The sequence below is a fragment of the Oncorhynchus clarkii genome, chromosome 27 (genome assembly GCF_045791955.1).
Source record: "Oncorhynchus clarkii lewisi isolate Uvic-CL-2024 chromosome 27, UVic_Ocla_1.0, whole genome shotgun sequence".
Lineage (NCBI taxonomy): Eukaryota > Metazoa > Chordata > Actinopteri > Salmoniformes > Salmonidae > Oncorhynchus > Oncorhynchus clarkii.
Genome location: NC_092173.1, coordinates 8,799,885 through 8,814,788, shown reverse-complemented (window position 1 = coordinate 8,814,788; position 14,904 = coordinate 8,799,885). Strand labels below are relative to the sequence as shown.

Genomic DNA, 14,904 nt, shown 5'->3' with positions numbered 1-14,904 from the left:
CATACTCAGTTCCCCTTTCTGAGGACCTCAACCCAGAAATTAAACCAAGACTGTCTGGCTTTGAGACTTTTACATGATATTATTCACACAAATGGAAGATGTACAGTGTGCCCTGAAAGCAAGTGAATCAATTAGAATGATGCAAATACAGGAATGATATCACCTACACTACCATTCAAAAGTTTGGGGTCACTTGTTGTCCTTGTTTTTGAAAGAAAAGCAAATTTTTGTCCATTAAAATAACATCAAATTTATCAGAAATACAGTGTAGACATTTTTAACGTTGTAAATGACTATTGTAGCTCGACAACCAGCAAGAGTACAAACTCCACCATGAATCACCTACTGGTAAAAAACTATTTTTCCTAATTGTTCTGTCATCTGAATCATATAAAGATTCATAATATTATTAGTGGAACCTTGGATCTTAATTGGAAAGGGAAGTACAGTTGGACTAACCTTTGTACCAACTTTTTTAATGTGGAGAGTAGAATGCAAAATGAGTTGTGCAATCTGTCTTCCTGATTACCTGTTGCTAAGTATTAGATGGAATAAATAATTCCAGTATGTGTGGGGGATAAATTAGACGGACCTTGGCCTCAAATAACCTGTTGCAGGCCTTGTCTTAGCTCCGGTGGTCGACTGATAGTGAGGCCAGCATATAAGGTGCTTTAGACAGTAAAACAAAATGGCTGGTCCCAGCAGATTCTGATGTCATTCTACAGAAATGTAAATAATTTATATGATCTCTCTGTAAGGTCGTATTGGACTCATATTTTCAATCAGATTACATTTTTATTTAAAAACAACTTGGTCTTATTGTTCTTTTAAAATATCTAGTTTACAAGCTCCTACTGAGAGGTCATATCATTTTAATTATATCCCTCTCACTTCTAGGTGAGGTGGGAAAATGCGATGGTATATTAGTCTTGTATATTTCTATTGATTCACATTTCCTCTACCGGTCCTTTATGATTTCTCTAAGCAAACTGTGCCGTGTCCACATATAACGTACACATACGTACAGGGTAGCCTAGTGGTTAGAGTGTTGGGCTAGTAACCAGAAGGTTGCAAGTTCAAATCCCCGAGCGGACATCATTGGCTGGCGGCAATGTCAGTTCTCGCCCTGCTGGTTCAGGCACCCAATTTGACCTTTGTAGATATTACACTGTGGTACAATTCTCTTCAAGGGACAGAACCCAAGTCAACAGAATACAACAGTATACAAAATGGTTTTCAATGAAATGAGAAGGTTTTGCCTGTGATAGTAAAAAGTAGTAAGAGAATGTTTACATGATACAAAGACCAATAGATTAAAAACTTGAAAGTCCCTAGTGATGAAATAGTCCTGTTATAAAGAATAAACACAATGGGTCAGACCAAGGGGTATGGTTTGACCTCTATTTTCAACAGATTATCTAATTGACAATAATGTTTATATACCACTATGCACTTGATAGGGTCATTTTATAGAACATCGATAAGTGGTCTGATTTCATATTTCATTAGGAGTGACAGATTATCTGTCAAAGGAAGTTGACTCTGCCTTGTTCACAGAGAAGGCTTTTGTGGGTTTTTTTGTTAGAGGATGTTGATTTAATCCAGCATATTTGAGGTGACAACACAGCTGTCTTTGAAACTAGCATCACCTTGGATGGAACGCATGTCTAAGATGCCAAAATGGTATATTCAATGAAAAAGTCTAAAACATACGGAAGAAGGTGATACTACACCAACAAGTATGTGTAATTCCCCCCTGCATGCTGTTAAAATGAAATACAAATGTGTAGTTCTATTTTTTTGTGTATGCAAACCACTTGAACTTTATTTGGTACTCAAAACGTCAAAAACAGTTAGAGGTGGATATCTCCTCTCCTAACCAAGACTGTACACAATAGCAGATGTTGTCATGATGAAGACGGAGAGGGAAGAGTAACCCAACGTTTCCCATAGCTATTTCCTCCTATAGGAAACAACAGGCTAGTATCACATCTCTTTAAAAGTGAAAGTAGAAAAACAGGTGTGGAACCCCAAAGGTAAACACCACGCTAATAGTCCCATCTAATCCGGATCATCCATTCTCTAAATAACTTCATATACTATTGTTATGTTATTATCAAAATATTTAATCTACTAGAAACACTATGAAAACAGCATCTAGCCTCAGCCGCTCAGAAAGCATCCGACCCATTTGTTTTTGGACATTTGGAAATTAGGGATGCAGAGGAATGTTTTGTCATAAGCCCTGCATTTTCAATCTAGTTTTCACATCATATGCAGACACAGGGTAACATGGTCAACATGTGACTGTGGGATCCTTTCAGAAGCTGCCTCGGCTGGCTACCAGAGCCTTCAGCACAACAACCAAACAGATGAAGAACAAGGTGCCAGATCGTCAGAACCTATTCCAGGGGAGCATGACCTCATTAGGACACCTGGGTGAGAAACAATCCCAAACGAGGAAAACAAGAGGTATCTAATCAGGGAATTTAGATATTTATTGGCAATCAAATGGGCCAACAATGTCAACCAGATGTGATTTGAGCAACATTGACCTGATTTTGAACTACTGCATGTGTCGTGTTACGGAATTGAGGAATTGCCCGAGGTCCACTGTTGTTGGTCAACGCCTAGAATCTTATCACAGTACTGAACATAGAAAAAGAGCATTACCGGTTTTAAAGGGGCTTGAGGGAATAGTTGTTCCGTCATGGTTTGTAACGCAATTTCATTTGGTTTTATCATCACATATCCCAAAGTTGGCTTACAATAAAGGCCCCAGTGATTCATGATCATGAATAGGTATTTGACCACTAACTTTGGTTACAGGCGGACAACGGCTTGCCAGTCCACATCAAGGGAGGGACCACTGATGTCCTTCTCTACCGGCTAACAATGACCATCACCCTCCGCAGGTACCTGTTACATTCTTCCATCAACGCACTCTGTACATTTGGAGTACTGTGCCAATGGTTTTCTATGATGCATCGCATATGCTGTAATCAGTGTGTCTTTCTGTTCTTTTTAGGCACTGGATATCCTTATTCTGGATTCTACGTGCCTGTCAGCCCAAGGGCAAATGAGGAAGCCCTGCGAATGCATGTGTTTGTTTAAATCAATTCCACTTTATGACCTTCTTCTAATGTCATGGGACACTTTATGTACAGAATACAGAAATCTCTCTATTATGCCTCTGTTTCAAGGCAAGCCCTATGTTCCTCTATCAACCCATGTGTCATTTCACTTCAACCTCAATGAAATGATCTATTCCTGCCACCCTGTGTTCAATCAGAGAAATTAGAAGGAACATTTCACACGGAACAAACTTTGAAAAGAACCCCGTGTTGCATGGCCGTGGATGGCAACAGGAGGTGTCACTATTTGAATCAGTAACATCAAAAAGTCTACTAATGCTAGAAATATGAAAATCAGTTGCAAAAAAAATACTCCAGCCAAATACCAATAGGGTTATTTAATTAAGATTCCATGTATCTGACAAAAAAATGCTGAGATTTGAGAAATACATTTTGGCACACAATTCAAAAGTCATCCAGTCAGTCACAAACAGACCCTTTCGTTACTCTGGGTCAAAATGTAGACATTTGTTTTGTTGGACTGTCTCTAAATCGAATCTATTGAAACAATTAGAGCCAAGCTTAAGTTTTTCATGGCCTTTTCTCCTCATAAGCAACTCAGTAAATGAATGCTACAATTGACAAAAATATTAATTTGTAGAAATATTCTATCACTTTCGTACTCATATGTTTAGTTCTCAAGTTCAGTGTAATTGGACACCGACTGCTACATCTAGAGACTTATTACAGTAAAGTCTTAGAACACCTAATCATTCCAGAGTTTTTCTTTATTTTTACTATTTTCTACATTGTAGAATGATAGTGAAGACATCAAAACTATGAAATAACACATATGAAATCAAGTAGCAACCATAAAAGTGTTAAACAAATCAAAGCAGCCACCCTTTGCCTTGATGACAGCTTTGCACATGCTTGACATTCTCTCAACCAGCTTCATGAGGTAGTCACCTGGAATGCAATTTCAATTAAAAGTACATTTTTTGAATTTCTTTCCTTCTAAATGCGTTTGAGCCAATCAGTTGTGTTGTGACAAGATAGGGGGGTATACAGAAGATAGCCCTATTTTGTAAAAGACCAAGTCCACATTATGGCAAGAACAGCTCGAATAAGCAAAGAGAAATGACAGTCCATCATTTCTTTATGAACATTTTAAGAACTTTCTTCAAGTGCAGTTGCAAAAACCATCAAGCACTATGATGAAACTGGCTCTCATGAGGACCGCCACAGGAATGGAAGACCCAGAGTTACCTCTGCTGTAGAGGATAAGTTCATTAAAGAGTTACCAGCCTCATAAATTGCAGCCCAAATAAATGCTTCACAGCCTTCAAGTAACAGACACATCTCAACAGAGGAGACTGTGTGAATCAGGCCTTCATGGTCGAATTGCTGTAAAGAAACCACTACTAAAGGACACCAATAATAAGAAGAGACTTGCTTGGGCCAAGAAACACGAGCAATGGACAGACTGGTGGAAATTTGTCCTTTGGTCTAGAGTCCAAATTGGAGAATTTTGGTTCAAACTGCCGCGTCTTTGTGAGACGCGTGTGGGTGAATGGATGATCTCTGCATGTGTATTTCCCACCGTAAAGCATGGAGGTGTTATGGCGTAGGGGTGCTTGGGGGTGCTGGTGACACTGTCAGTGATTTATTTAGAATTCAAGGCACACTTAGCAGTATGGCTGCCACAGCATTCTGCAGCGATATGCCATCCCATCTGGTTTGGGCTTAGTGGGATTATCATTTGTTTTTCACCAGGACAATGACCCAACACACCTCAAGGCTGTGTAAGGGTTATTTTACCAAGAAGGAGAGTGATGGAGTGCTGCATCAGATATTCTGGCCTCTACAATCCCCCGACCTCAACCTAATTGAGATTGTTTGGGATGAGTTGGACCGCAGGGTGAAGGAAAAGCAGCCAACAAGTGCTCAGCATATATGGGAACTCCTTCAAGAATGTTGGAAAAGCATTCCAGGTGAAGCTGGTTGAGAGAATGCCAAGAGTGTGCAAAGCTGTCATCAAGGCAAAGGGTGGCTATTTGAAGAATTTCAAATATAAAATATATTTTGATTTGTTTAACACTTTTTTTTGTTTAATTCCATATGTGTTATTTCATAGTTGTGATATCTCCACTATTATTCTACAATGTAGAAATTAGTCATAATAAAGAAAAACCCTTGAATGAGTAGATGTTCTAAAACGTTTGACCGGTAGTGTACTTCAAAAAATAGTGTACTTCAAAAAATGAATTTCAAGTATCTGTTTCCCTTCATAAAAGCTTATTGTCAAAACTAACATATTTTTTTTGCTTCTACAATTGTAAGGCGACTTTGTGTCCTTGATTACCACTAAATAAGTCCCATGTATAATTATTATTATTAAATTGCATTTTATTGTATTATATAAAAGCAGTTACTATGTTGTTATACAGTAGGCCTCTAGTACAGTTAGACTTTGGAGCATGATGCCCATATTCCAGTTTGCTGTAAACAACATATTAGGTTACAGCATATTATTCAGTCATTTAAGGTATTTAGTGTTAGTCATCCAGTTAAAGGAATCAGTAATATTTCCCTGCAGAAGCCTTGTTTTTACCATGGAGGGATGAGTAGACACAAAGTGGGCAACATCTCCATGAACAGTCAGTTGACCCAGTGCAACCACTCTAGCTAGCGCAGGAAGCGAATGCTCATCTTGTGGTCGATGTTCACCTTCTCCAGGGACTGTAAGGAGAAGGAACAGCCAAAGTTAGACTGAATGGAATGGTGGAATTGCTATATTGCTATACGCAAATGCAGCCACAGAATATGAGAGAGGATGGGCAAAATACTGTCAACGTACAATGTACAGTACTGTTTGAGCAATGGCTGACATAATTTTCTATGGGCATGAACTTTGTATGTCTTAGTATTCTGGGTGCCCTGTGCTGCAATGCACCATGTTGATAAGTCAGTCTTAGAGCTCGACCCGGTGGTACCTTGCGAAACTCCTCAAAGGAGATGGCATCGTCCTTGTCCAGGTCAGCCTCCTGGATGGTGCGGTCGGCGATGCTCTCTAGCTGCTCCTCCGTCACCTGCATCTCCAGCATGGACCGCAGCACCTGTCAATCACCATCAGCTGTCAGTCACATCCCAAACCCATGGAGGATGGCTTCATTCTATTGTATAGGGCCCTCAAAATTTAAATCCTGACTATGAAACCAGTTCAACTGCTTTTTTTCATTCTTCCTCTCTAATCAGGGCCTGATTTAGACCTGGGACAAAAGGTGGGTTCAATACATTTTCAGGTAGAACAGAAAACCAGCAGGCTCCGGACTTCATAGTGGAAGATTTGAATACCTCTGGTATAGGGTGTAGGCATTTCAGCCATACATTGTAGGGACATACAAGACCTGGTTTACAACAGAGAAACAATTTACATCACTAACTATTAGTGGTCTATTGTGTTGCTCACCATACAGAGTATTATTGTCAGTAAAGCTAACAGTTATTACGGACCTGTAGAAGCTCAGCTCTGGAGATTTTTCCATCTTTATCTTGGTCATATAGTTGGAAGGCAACTGAAATGAAGGAGAAAACCAGGGGGGATCTGATTGAGTTGAATTTGAATGCTAAAATCTATTATGTGAGTCAACCACAACAGCAACAAAAATGCCAGAGGACTCACACTTGAGTTTACTGGTCCTACTGTTGACAGGTTCAGGCATCCTGGGATCTTTGGCACGTATTTTGTCCGCAGGTCGGAAGTGGGCCAGGATCCTCACAAAGGAGTGGAAGTCCACTGTTTCCTGTCTAAGAGTGAGATTATGTTAAGACCAAAATCTGCTTGCATTCCAAATGTACAGGATACATGGATATAAAACATTTAAAAAATAAGTTTATTGTTGCACAGAATTGACTGAAGTTAAATCAATATTTGTCTTGTTGATTGTGCACTCTGTTCTTTTTTAAAAGGAGACCTACAAAAAACCTGGACTTTTATATTACAGTGAAAATGGACATTAACCTTCACTTTACCATTTAATTGGTGAGGTAATCAAGTCAGCAATTTTACTCAAACCTGTAAGAAATGTTGTTCTATACCCTGGAGAGAAGAAAGCCCCAATGATCCGATCCCCGATGGGGTTCATCGCCAACCTATTAATGGCTCCAAAATCCTGTGGGCTTCACAGTAATGGGGATAAAACAAAGACAGGACATTCATACAAGGACATTCAGACATGATTATCATTATTATGACATGCACTGTTTTAGTCAACACTGGTCAACTCCATAAAGCTGACATGGTCCCATCACGTACCGGAGATGGCCTGTCTTTTCCTTGTCCAATGCTTCGAAACGGTCATAAAGTCGAACAATGTGTGCAGGGGTGACTATGTTAAAGAGAAAACAGGAGAACCATCGATTCATGCTATTAGTATTAGTATTGGGAAGGACAGCGGCACACCAAATCATTTAATCAATATATGAAACAAGGCCAGTTCATTACTCTGGATTGCATTCAAGCAAACACTCCATGAATTATTCAAGCATTTGTGTTTGTGTAGCATTTGTGTAGCCTAAACGTAAATTTGTGTAGCCTAAATTAAAGTTATTAATTTACCTACAACTTCTCAAAGCCACATGCATATGTCAATATAAGTCTCTGTTCAAAGCTTAGATATTCAATACTGTATTTTGTTGGGTAAGACACATGCGTATTTTGGTCAGACAAAGTTGTGCGGGCAATTTGCGCACCTGTCAAACATAACTCTTATGTTTGCGAAAGCTATTAATAATTTGGACACATTTCAAAATATCTACGCTCTAAAACATTTAGGGAAAAAATGCAATAGAAGGAATTGAAAAACTGGGCTCCATATAGCTGTCACAAAAACATTCATAATGAAATCCCGTTATACGCCCACTCTCGAAGATGTGTCCTCGAATTTGGCATAAACAATGACGTTATTGTACAATCATGACAATCTAAATACAGAATTTCTAGTAGCTTAAACTACAGTCCTACCCGTCCGAGAACTTACAACCCGTTTCTTGCATTAATTCTTCGACGTTTGGAATTTTTGACAGGGTGGAATTTGTCGAGCCCATTTCTACAGAAAAGAAAACAATAACATCTGCTTCACTCGACACACAAATATCACGTCCCAGAACTTCTGATTTTCCTGTTAATTTCCCAATGCCTGTAATTTAGAATTTATACACGACTGTAGCTATGAAATAAACGTTTGTATCATCGACTAGAGCAAGGGTATATTGAACGTCAATTCAGTCAGTTCACCGCTAATGATAGGCATCATATCTATCCAATCGCTGTTAAACCAAGGGGACCAAATGACCAATGGGGTCGTGATTTATATGTTTTCAAGAACACTAATTCAACCAGATCTGTTCTTACAACAGATCTCCAAGATTGATATCGAATTTTATCAACAGCCTGGATTTACTATCCAGAATGGATAGCATTATATATAGCAAAGTGGATCTTTGATTAATATATTTGCATTATGGCTTTATTATCACTAATAGCCTACTGCCAACACTAATCCATTACATAATGGAATCTTTAGCCTAATGATTACAATAGGCTACTAGCCTGTATGCTCCTGAGTAGCTTGACAATCACTATACTGTCCAACACAATGTTACACGCAAATCAAACATGCTTTGTAGACGTTGTTACAGTGGTCATTTGACACTAGATGGCACCATCCCTTTCAGATATCAAGGAACCATGGGCTGCTACAGACTAGCAGGACAGTGTGCATTGTGAGTAGTCTTATTTTAGTATGGGACAGCTCTGAGAGGTTATCAGCTATCAGTTGGAAAGCTGGTTTGTGTGTCATGAGTCAATGAACTGGTCTGCATATTCGGCATGCTGCTTTTCCCAAACCATTATTAGATAATAGTTCATCTGACTCAAGGATCCACGTCCATTGGAAACTGCTCCTTCTGAATGAACCTGGTGCTATAAAATCCAGATCTTCAATGATGTTTAAAAAATATTTGAGGCAACACGTTTCCACATCAACACAATTATGTGTATTTCTCTTCATCAACAAAAACATACAATTTGTGCATCCTGGATGACACACATTTTTTCTGATAATTTGTCAGCAACGGTTTAAATGTGTTTATATTACCGGCAACAGTGATGCTTGCCTTGCTCATGTATTTACATAGTTCTAGACTGAATCCCTCTCTTAGCTGAACTTCACATTTGAACCGTTAAAAGACTTTGTGGGCTAGAAAGATTGCTCCCAACAACAAGAACATTTTAGTTGGCCTACTCACACCAAATTTCAACACTAATAACAAAGCAAACAATTGAATGCCCCTTTTCTGTCCACAAATGTCTATCGTAAACAAACATCTCTCCCTTGTAGCTGATTTATTTAGTTCTCAAATTTATTGGGCTGGATAAGCAATGGGGAGTGTCTCACAATCTCTTACATGAAATAGACATCAAATCCATCCACTCTGCTACTGCGGTCACACCCAGAAAATAGCTAGATATATGAATTCAGGCCACCTTCATTCAACCAATTAGTAGGGTAATATCACAAGGAAATACGAGAGATGTAACCAGGATGACTGACTAGATGCCAAAGCGCTCCATGTCAAAGCAGCCAGCCAGAAAATACCTCTCAGCCCTCATGATCAAACTCCTAAGTGCCCAAGAGAGACAAGCTGCTCCTCATGTCTTGTTCTATTATTACTTGTTAACATACACCGTATGTGGCGAGTCACACACTCAGGAGCCACAGCACCAACACATACTGGATGGAGCTGGATATTCCTTCCATATTGGAATGTACAGTGTGAGGAAGTAAGAGTATCAGAGTGGTCCAATCAGTGCTCTCCACTCAACGAGTGAGAGAGCGAGGGCTTTTCTTCTCCTGTCTTGTTCAATTCCTCATTGGTGGCAGAGGTGAACATGCAGGGTGGTTCACTAGATGTTAGCACGCCCACCTCCTCCAGACTAGACACACACACGCACACGCACGCATGCACGCACGCACGCACACAGAAGACTCAAATTTAGCACATTGTCGGCTGTCCAGTGTGCTGCTGTATACCGTGCCTCGGGTTGAATCCTGGCCTTATACAAATGCTTATTATTATTGTTACACAAGTAAGCAGCCTCTACATTTGGCAGGCTGTTCATTTTGGAGAGCTGGCATTTTTCCCAGATAACATCTCATTTGTCACCACTTAAAGTTTTGTTTATCTTAATGGACACCAGTAAGTCAGAGCCCCCATACATTTTTTCTCCCTATGAGAAGTTGACCCATGTACAATGATACATCGGGAGTATTTCAAACGACCTAAGGCGTGAGTTGCCTTCAGCACAAATTTGCAGGATCAAGAAAAGTTCTGTAGACCTGGTAGTGGTACAGTAAAGTGAGCGGTCTGGACTCTTGACATGCATGCGTTGTTGTTCTGTGCCAATAGTCTTTCAGCACCAAAGATACAGTATTGATGGATTCCTTCACAATGTTTATTCTATGATAGGAGATTATTCCATGTTTATCTTTCATTTATGTTCTATATTTCTCGTTTCCTATAATCCACACCTTTTCCATCTCACTTTCTGATACCAGCCAGAAAAGTGAAACTATCTGGGCTCCTAGGTTCCGTTTCATGACATGTGCCTTTCTAGTAGTTGCTCATGGGGAACTTTGTTTGGACATTTTTTGCATTTAACCTTCAAAAGCATTAAGACGAATGGCTCTTTAATGCACCTGACAACAGAAGGCAATGAATAACCAACAAGACAGGCTTTGATTGGAACCTGTCTCTCCAAAGCAACTACTAACTGCAGAGAACAGATTAACAGAACAAGAGTTTTTAAATATAAAAACGGGCTAAGGAAATCCCGCCTCTTTCGTTTTGAGTAATTTGGACAAACTTTCTCTCGGGGCGGTTTTGTCCTTGGTGCCACAAGCAATGAAAGTGAAAGCATGTCAGAGGCTGGGTTGGGCAGTGTGCCAATTGGGAAAGAATGAAGTGTTCCTGGCTATTTGAACTTTGACCCTGCCCAGCCATGGCTGATAAAAGACTTGTAAACACCATCCTCAGTCTGAGTGAATGGGAAGATCAGCTCTGGTTCATGTTCCGTTCATCTCAAACTAAAGGCATCACAGGCAGAGAACCTCTCAGTCTGTCGGAACTGGAAAACTACAACATTTTCAATTGCCTTATATGTCATGTCAGGTTAAGCATAGACATTATGTTACATAATTTTTAAAAACAGGAAGAGCAGTTTAGTGTCATGCCAGGTTGTCAGCCAGTTGTCTTCATTATACCCCCTGTATTTCCTGAGAAATTAATAACAATAAGAAAAATACCTCACAGTTGACGATTTAAAATATATATATGTCTAAATGGTAGGCTACCCTTCGATTAATAACAATGACCAATATTAATATGGGTAAATAATAATGCATTATGCAAGAAGATGGCGCTCCACCAGGGTGCTCCACATCCCTTCCCTCAGTTGGTGGTCCTCGCTAGGCGCCATTCTTGGTCAACTCCCGCCATGCGACCTGAGCCGCAAACTGGGTCAATAAACCGTGGCGAGGGAGTCTGTTGGCCTGTCTGTCTCCCCCCTCGTCTGTGGAGCTGGGACTGGAACTGGGTGGGGGAGTTACGTGGAGCTGAAGAAGGGGTGTCCTGCAGGGCTGGGTCAGGCTGATAATGAAGGGAGAACATTCCGGGCCAGTGGAGTGCAAGAGAGACCAGACTCAATGCGACAGGCACAGGAAATAACAGTGAGCGGGGGCCCCTCTGCTACAACTACCTATCTCCAAAACCTCACTTCAGACACATCAGTGCCCTGTCTAAACAAGATCCCCTTTTATTTTGTTTACTTGAGGTCCCACTCCAAGGCCACCAGGATACAGACCACTCTCCAAACCACAGCCATTACACACCATAACGATCCACTAGCTTGTCTTGGCATAGCATATCTAAACTACATTTTACAACAACGAAAATCCAGATGAAACACTGTATCCCAAAACCCCATCCAACATCCCGAGGCCCATCAGACCATGATGCACCACCCTGTCCCCACAATGCACTGAGCAGTTCTGGCTAATGAAGATGCCATCAAGATGAAAGGGCAGCCATGGGGGGCACAAGTTGAGGCCAGGAGGTTCCTGGGGCTTGTAAGCCCTCCCCTACCTCCCTCAGCTAATGATGAAGTTTCCATCTAACACAAGGGGGCTACATGAAATGGTAAAGGGGCGCTGGGGCCACCAGGTGGGCAGGGGGGTGGCTCTCCGGTGTTGAACGCTGTGGAAGCCCTTTTAATCGAGTAATGCCCTGGAGCAGGGCCCATCTGTCACATCTGTGAGGTGCTGCTAGGAAGGGGGTTGGGCAGGGTGGCATGTTTGTTGCTTGTTTACACACATTTCCCAGTTGAAGAAGTGTCTCTCCCCTGCGCCAAACGATGGATTATAAAACGACTCCTCCTTCCTCAACACAAACGCACCTCAAAGTCAAAGTGCTTAACATAACTCTGTGACGGCTCCAAACCCAGCTACCCCCTCTCTGAGGGGACGGTTCAGTGCCAGGCTGAGATTTCTCTTCTCATTTGGAAGTGGGCGCTAATCAAGTGCTAAAGAAAAAAATCATGCACAATAAAGCTGAGGAGAGAACAATACGGAGCGTGCTCCTTGCTTGCCTCGCTGACAGATGGCGGGGGAGGAGAAGGTTTCTTGGAAGAGGACCAGCTCTTAATTATTGAGCGTCTGAATGGAAGGCGATCGGCTCATTAGCAAGGAGCAGGCTGACATGGACCCTCCCCGCACTGCGCTGGGGGCTGACAGCCATGCCCCGGGACCCTAATTGCGCAAATTGCTGGAGCACCGTCACTGCCAAACCACCTCCCCACCACCACACTGGGGGTGGGGGGTTGGGGGTGATGGTGGTGGGGGTGTGGGTTGGAGTTACGCCCTTGTTGCCCCACAGGTCTCAAGCGCAGAAGGAAAAAAAAGACGTTGAGGTAAGTGAGCGACCCTCCACTTAGGTAACTTTAGGCCTTGAGTGTGGGATACTACCGGGACAAAGAAAAGACAATACTGGATAAATGAGTCTGGAACACAATGGGAGAGACAGCAAAAGCCTATAGTTTTGGTTCAGTCTGTTTAAACCAATGATTTATACACACATCATACACACAAATTGTTAGCTTTTTGTGGCATGGGTTGGTCTGCACTAAAGGGGGAGTATTGAAAGGAAACAAGCTAGCGTGCGAAGCCTTTTTCCTCCTGCTTTTCTAAACACTTAATCATTGTTGTGTGAATAATGTATTAGGCAGATATGAAAATACCCGGCCTCAGTCTTCGAGTGATTTAATTCATTCCAGAATAGTCTCCAATCTGACTAAGTCCATTTCCAAGTAAGACCTCCTCCATGGGCCAGATTGAATTTCCAAGGTAATGCATCTATTTTCCCCATGGCCACTATATATCTGAGTAAACAGCAACCGTGCGTCATCCAATACACCGGTCCTCTTTGCACTCTGGATAATGTCCCGTGTCTGGGTTGAATTCCCATTTGGATGTCTCAACATTTCTGTAACTGTTTCAACACATTCTCAAAGACAGGTCCTCAATGTTGACGAAGAAGCACCTACAATCCCGTCCGCATCATTGGGCATTTGTTGTGGCACCGAGCACCAGATGCAGGTTCATATCTGATGTGGCGCTAAAGGTATTTGTCCCTTGATCATGGTACTGGGAAACCACAGTGTTCCTTTGTAATGAGTCACGCTGTGTAACTATTGTAAACTACACTGGTTTTCCCTGCTTGGGGCTTTTGGACACACTAGTTGAATTAACATTGTTTCCACACGTCCAATTGTCGTCTGTGCCCAGTGGGTGGTCACTGTATGTCAAAGACTTGGTCATTACATGTCAGTTTTTCAGTTTTCCTATGTAAAAAAAATGCTTTTACAGTCACAACTTTTACCATCAAGGCCCAAGTCTGGAAAAACCTAAACTTGCCTTTTCAGCAAATATGTAAGTATCTAACAATTAGAGAGCGGAGTTAATGGCTTACACATGGATGACAAAGACAGGCACTCAATCCGTAGCGCTGAAGAGCTGCTCTACAGGGTGAGAGAAATTGAAAGGCAATGCTCCCATGTTAGCTGCACATGTCAGTTCAAATCGAAATTACCTTTACATTTCAATTGCGCTAGAGCGCTGAACATCAGTGATACGGATTGAATCCAGCCCTAGGCCATGATATTTTCTTGAGTTAGTGTATGTGAGTGTCTTACGATTAGGCATCTGACTTGAAGAGGTATACTGTCAGCCATATCTAACAGTGGAGAGACTACCAAAGCCACAGGCGTATTTCCATAAAGAGGCATGAAAACATCTCTTCATTTATCATCTACACATCAATCTGTCTAAAAAATTTTTTTTTTAAAGCCTTACGAGAGGGATTTTCCAAGTCCCTTCAGTTGAAACTGGTTTCTTTACTTAACGAACTCCAGTCTGACCTGAAGATTTACAATAAGTAGTAATTACTGGATACGATTGGGACTCAACTAAACAAATTTGTGTGCCATGTTTCTGAAGATTTAAACAGTAACATCCGGTTGAACTTCCTCTTTGACTGCATCAGCATTGACTCACCGGAATCTCTGTCCAATCTAATAGTGGATTGGGAAAAGGGGGAAATCCCAGGGTGACAGGTGTTAGAACGAGGCTGAAGAGGTGTTGTTGAGGGACGTTCTAAGGAACACGGTTCTCCTGAAGGAACATGTCAGGACTGAAACTGAGACCCTCAGACT

At 41.3% G+C, this 14,904-nt stretch overlaps 2 protein-coding genes across 4 annotated transcripts; one reads left to right on the top strand and one right to left on the bottom strand.

Moving 5' to 3' along the window:
* The first annotated feature begins 333 nt into the window (after nt 1–333).
* LOC139386290 (cytochrome c oxidase subunit 7A2, mitochondrial-like) lies at nt 334–3,083 on the top strand. The gene is made up of 4 exons (XM_071131785.1): nt 334–348; nt 2,325–2,408; nt 2,827–2,915; nt 3,029–3,083. Exons 1-4 carry the CDS (start codon nt 334–336, stop codon nt 3,081–3,083), a joined length of 243 nt encoding a protein of 80 aa, XP_070987886.1.
* Nucleotides 3,084–3,457: 374 nt separating this feature from the next.
* Nucleotides 3,458–8,387, bottom strand: LOC139386059 (calcineurin B homologous protein 2-like). Of its 3 annotated transcripts, XM_071131474.1 has the most exons (7): nt 8,117–8,387; nt 7,393–7,465; nt 7,176–7,256; nt 6,760–6,884; nt 6,591–6,652; nt 6,071–6,193; nt 3,458–5,816 (listed from the first exon to the last, which is right to left on the bottom strand). In XM_071131474.1, the coding sequence occupies exons 1-7, from the start codon at nt 8,181–8,183 to the stop codon at nt 5,763–5,765; spliced, it is 585 nt and encodes a 194-aa protein (XP_070987575.1). In that variant the 5' UTR covers nt 8,184–8,387; the 3' UTR covers nt 3,458–5,762. The 3 variants fall into 3 exon arrangements, with proteins under 3 accessions (XP_070987575.1, XP_070987576.1, XP_070987574.1); XM_071131475.1 differs by lacking the exon at nt 7,393–7,465 and having other exon boundaries at nt 8,101–8,377; XM_071131473.1 differs by lacking the exon at nt 8,117–8,387 and having other exon boundaries at nt 7,393–7,651.
* Between the last annotated feature and the right edge of the window lie 6,517 nt (nt 8,388–14,904).

What these genes read in the sequence shown, in the direction of transcription:
- LOC139386290 (XM_071131785.1), top strand. An exon ending in CAGATCGTCAGAACCTATTC is followed by an intron (nt 2,409 to 2,826) that starts CAGGGGAGCATG and finishes TAACTTTGGTTA; the next exon opens with CAGGCGGACAACGGCTTGCC. An exon ending in ATGACCATCACCCTCCGCAG is followed by an intron (nt 2,916 to 3,028) that starts GTACCTGTTACA and finishes TGTTCTTTTTAG; the next exon opens with GCACTGGATATCCTTATTCT.
- LOC139386059 (XM_071131473.1), bottom strand. Translation starts at nt 7,547, where the DNA reads ATGATTTGGTGTGCCGCTGTCCTTCCCAATACTAATACTAATAGCATG. An exon ending in TAGGACCAGTAAACTCAAGT is followed by an intron (nt 6,653 to 6,759) that starts GTGAGTCCTCTG and finishes CCTTCATTTCAG; the next exon opens with TTGCCTTCCAACTATATGAC. An exon ending in CCAGAGCTGAGCTTCTACAG is followed by an intron (nt 6,194 to 6,590) that starts GTCCGTAATAAC and finishes GGTGATTGACAG; the next exon opens with GTGCTGCGGTCCATGCTGGA.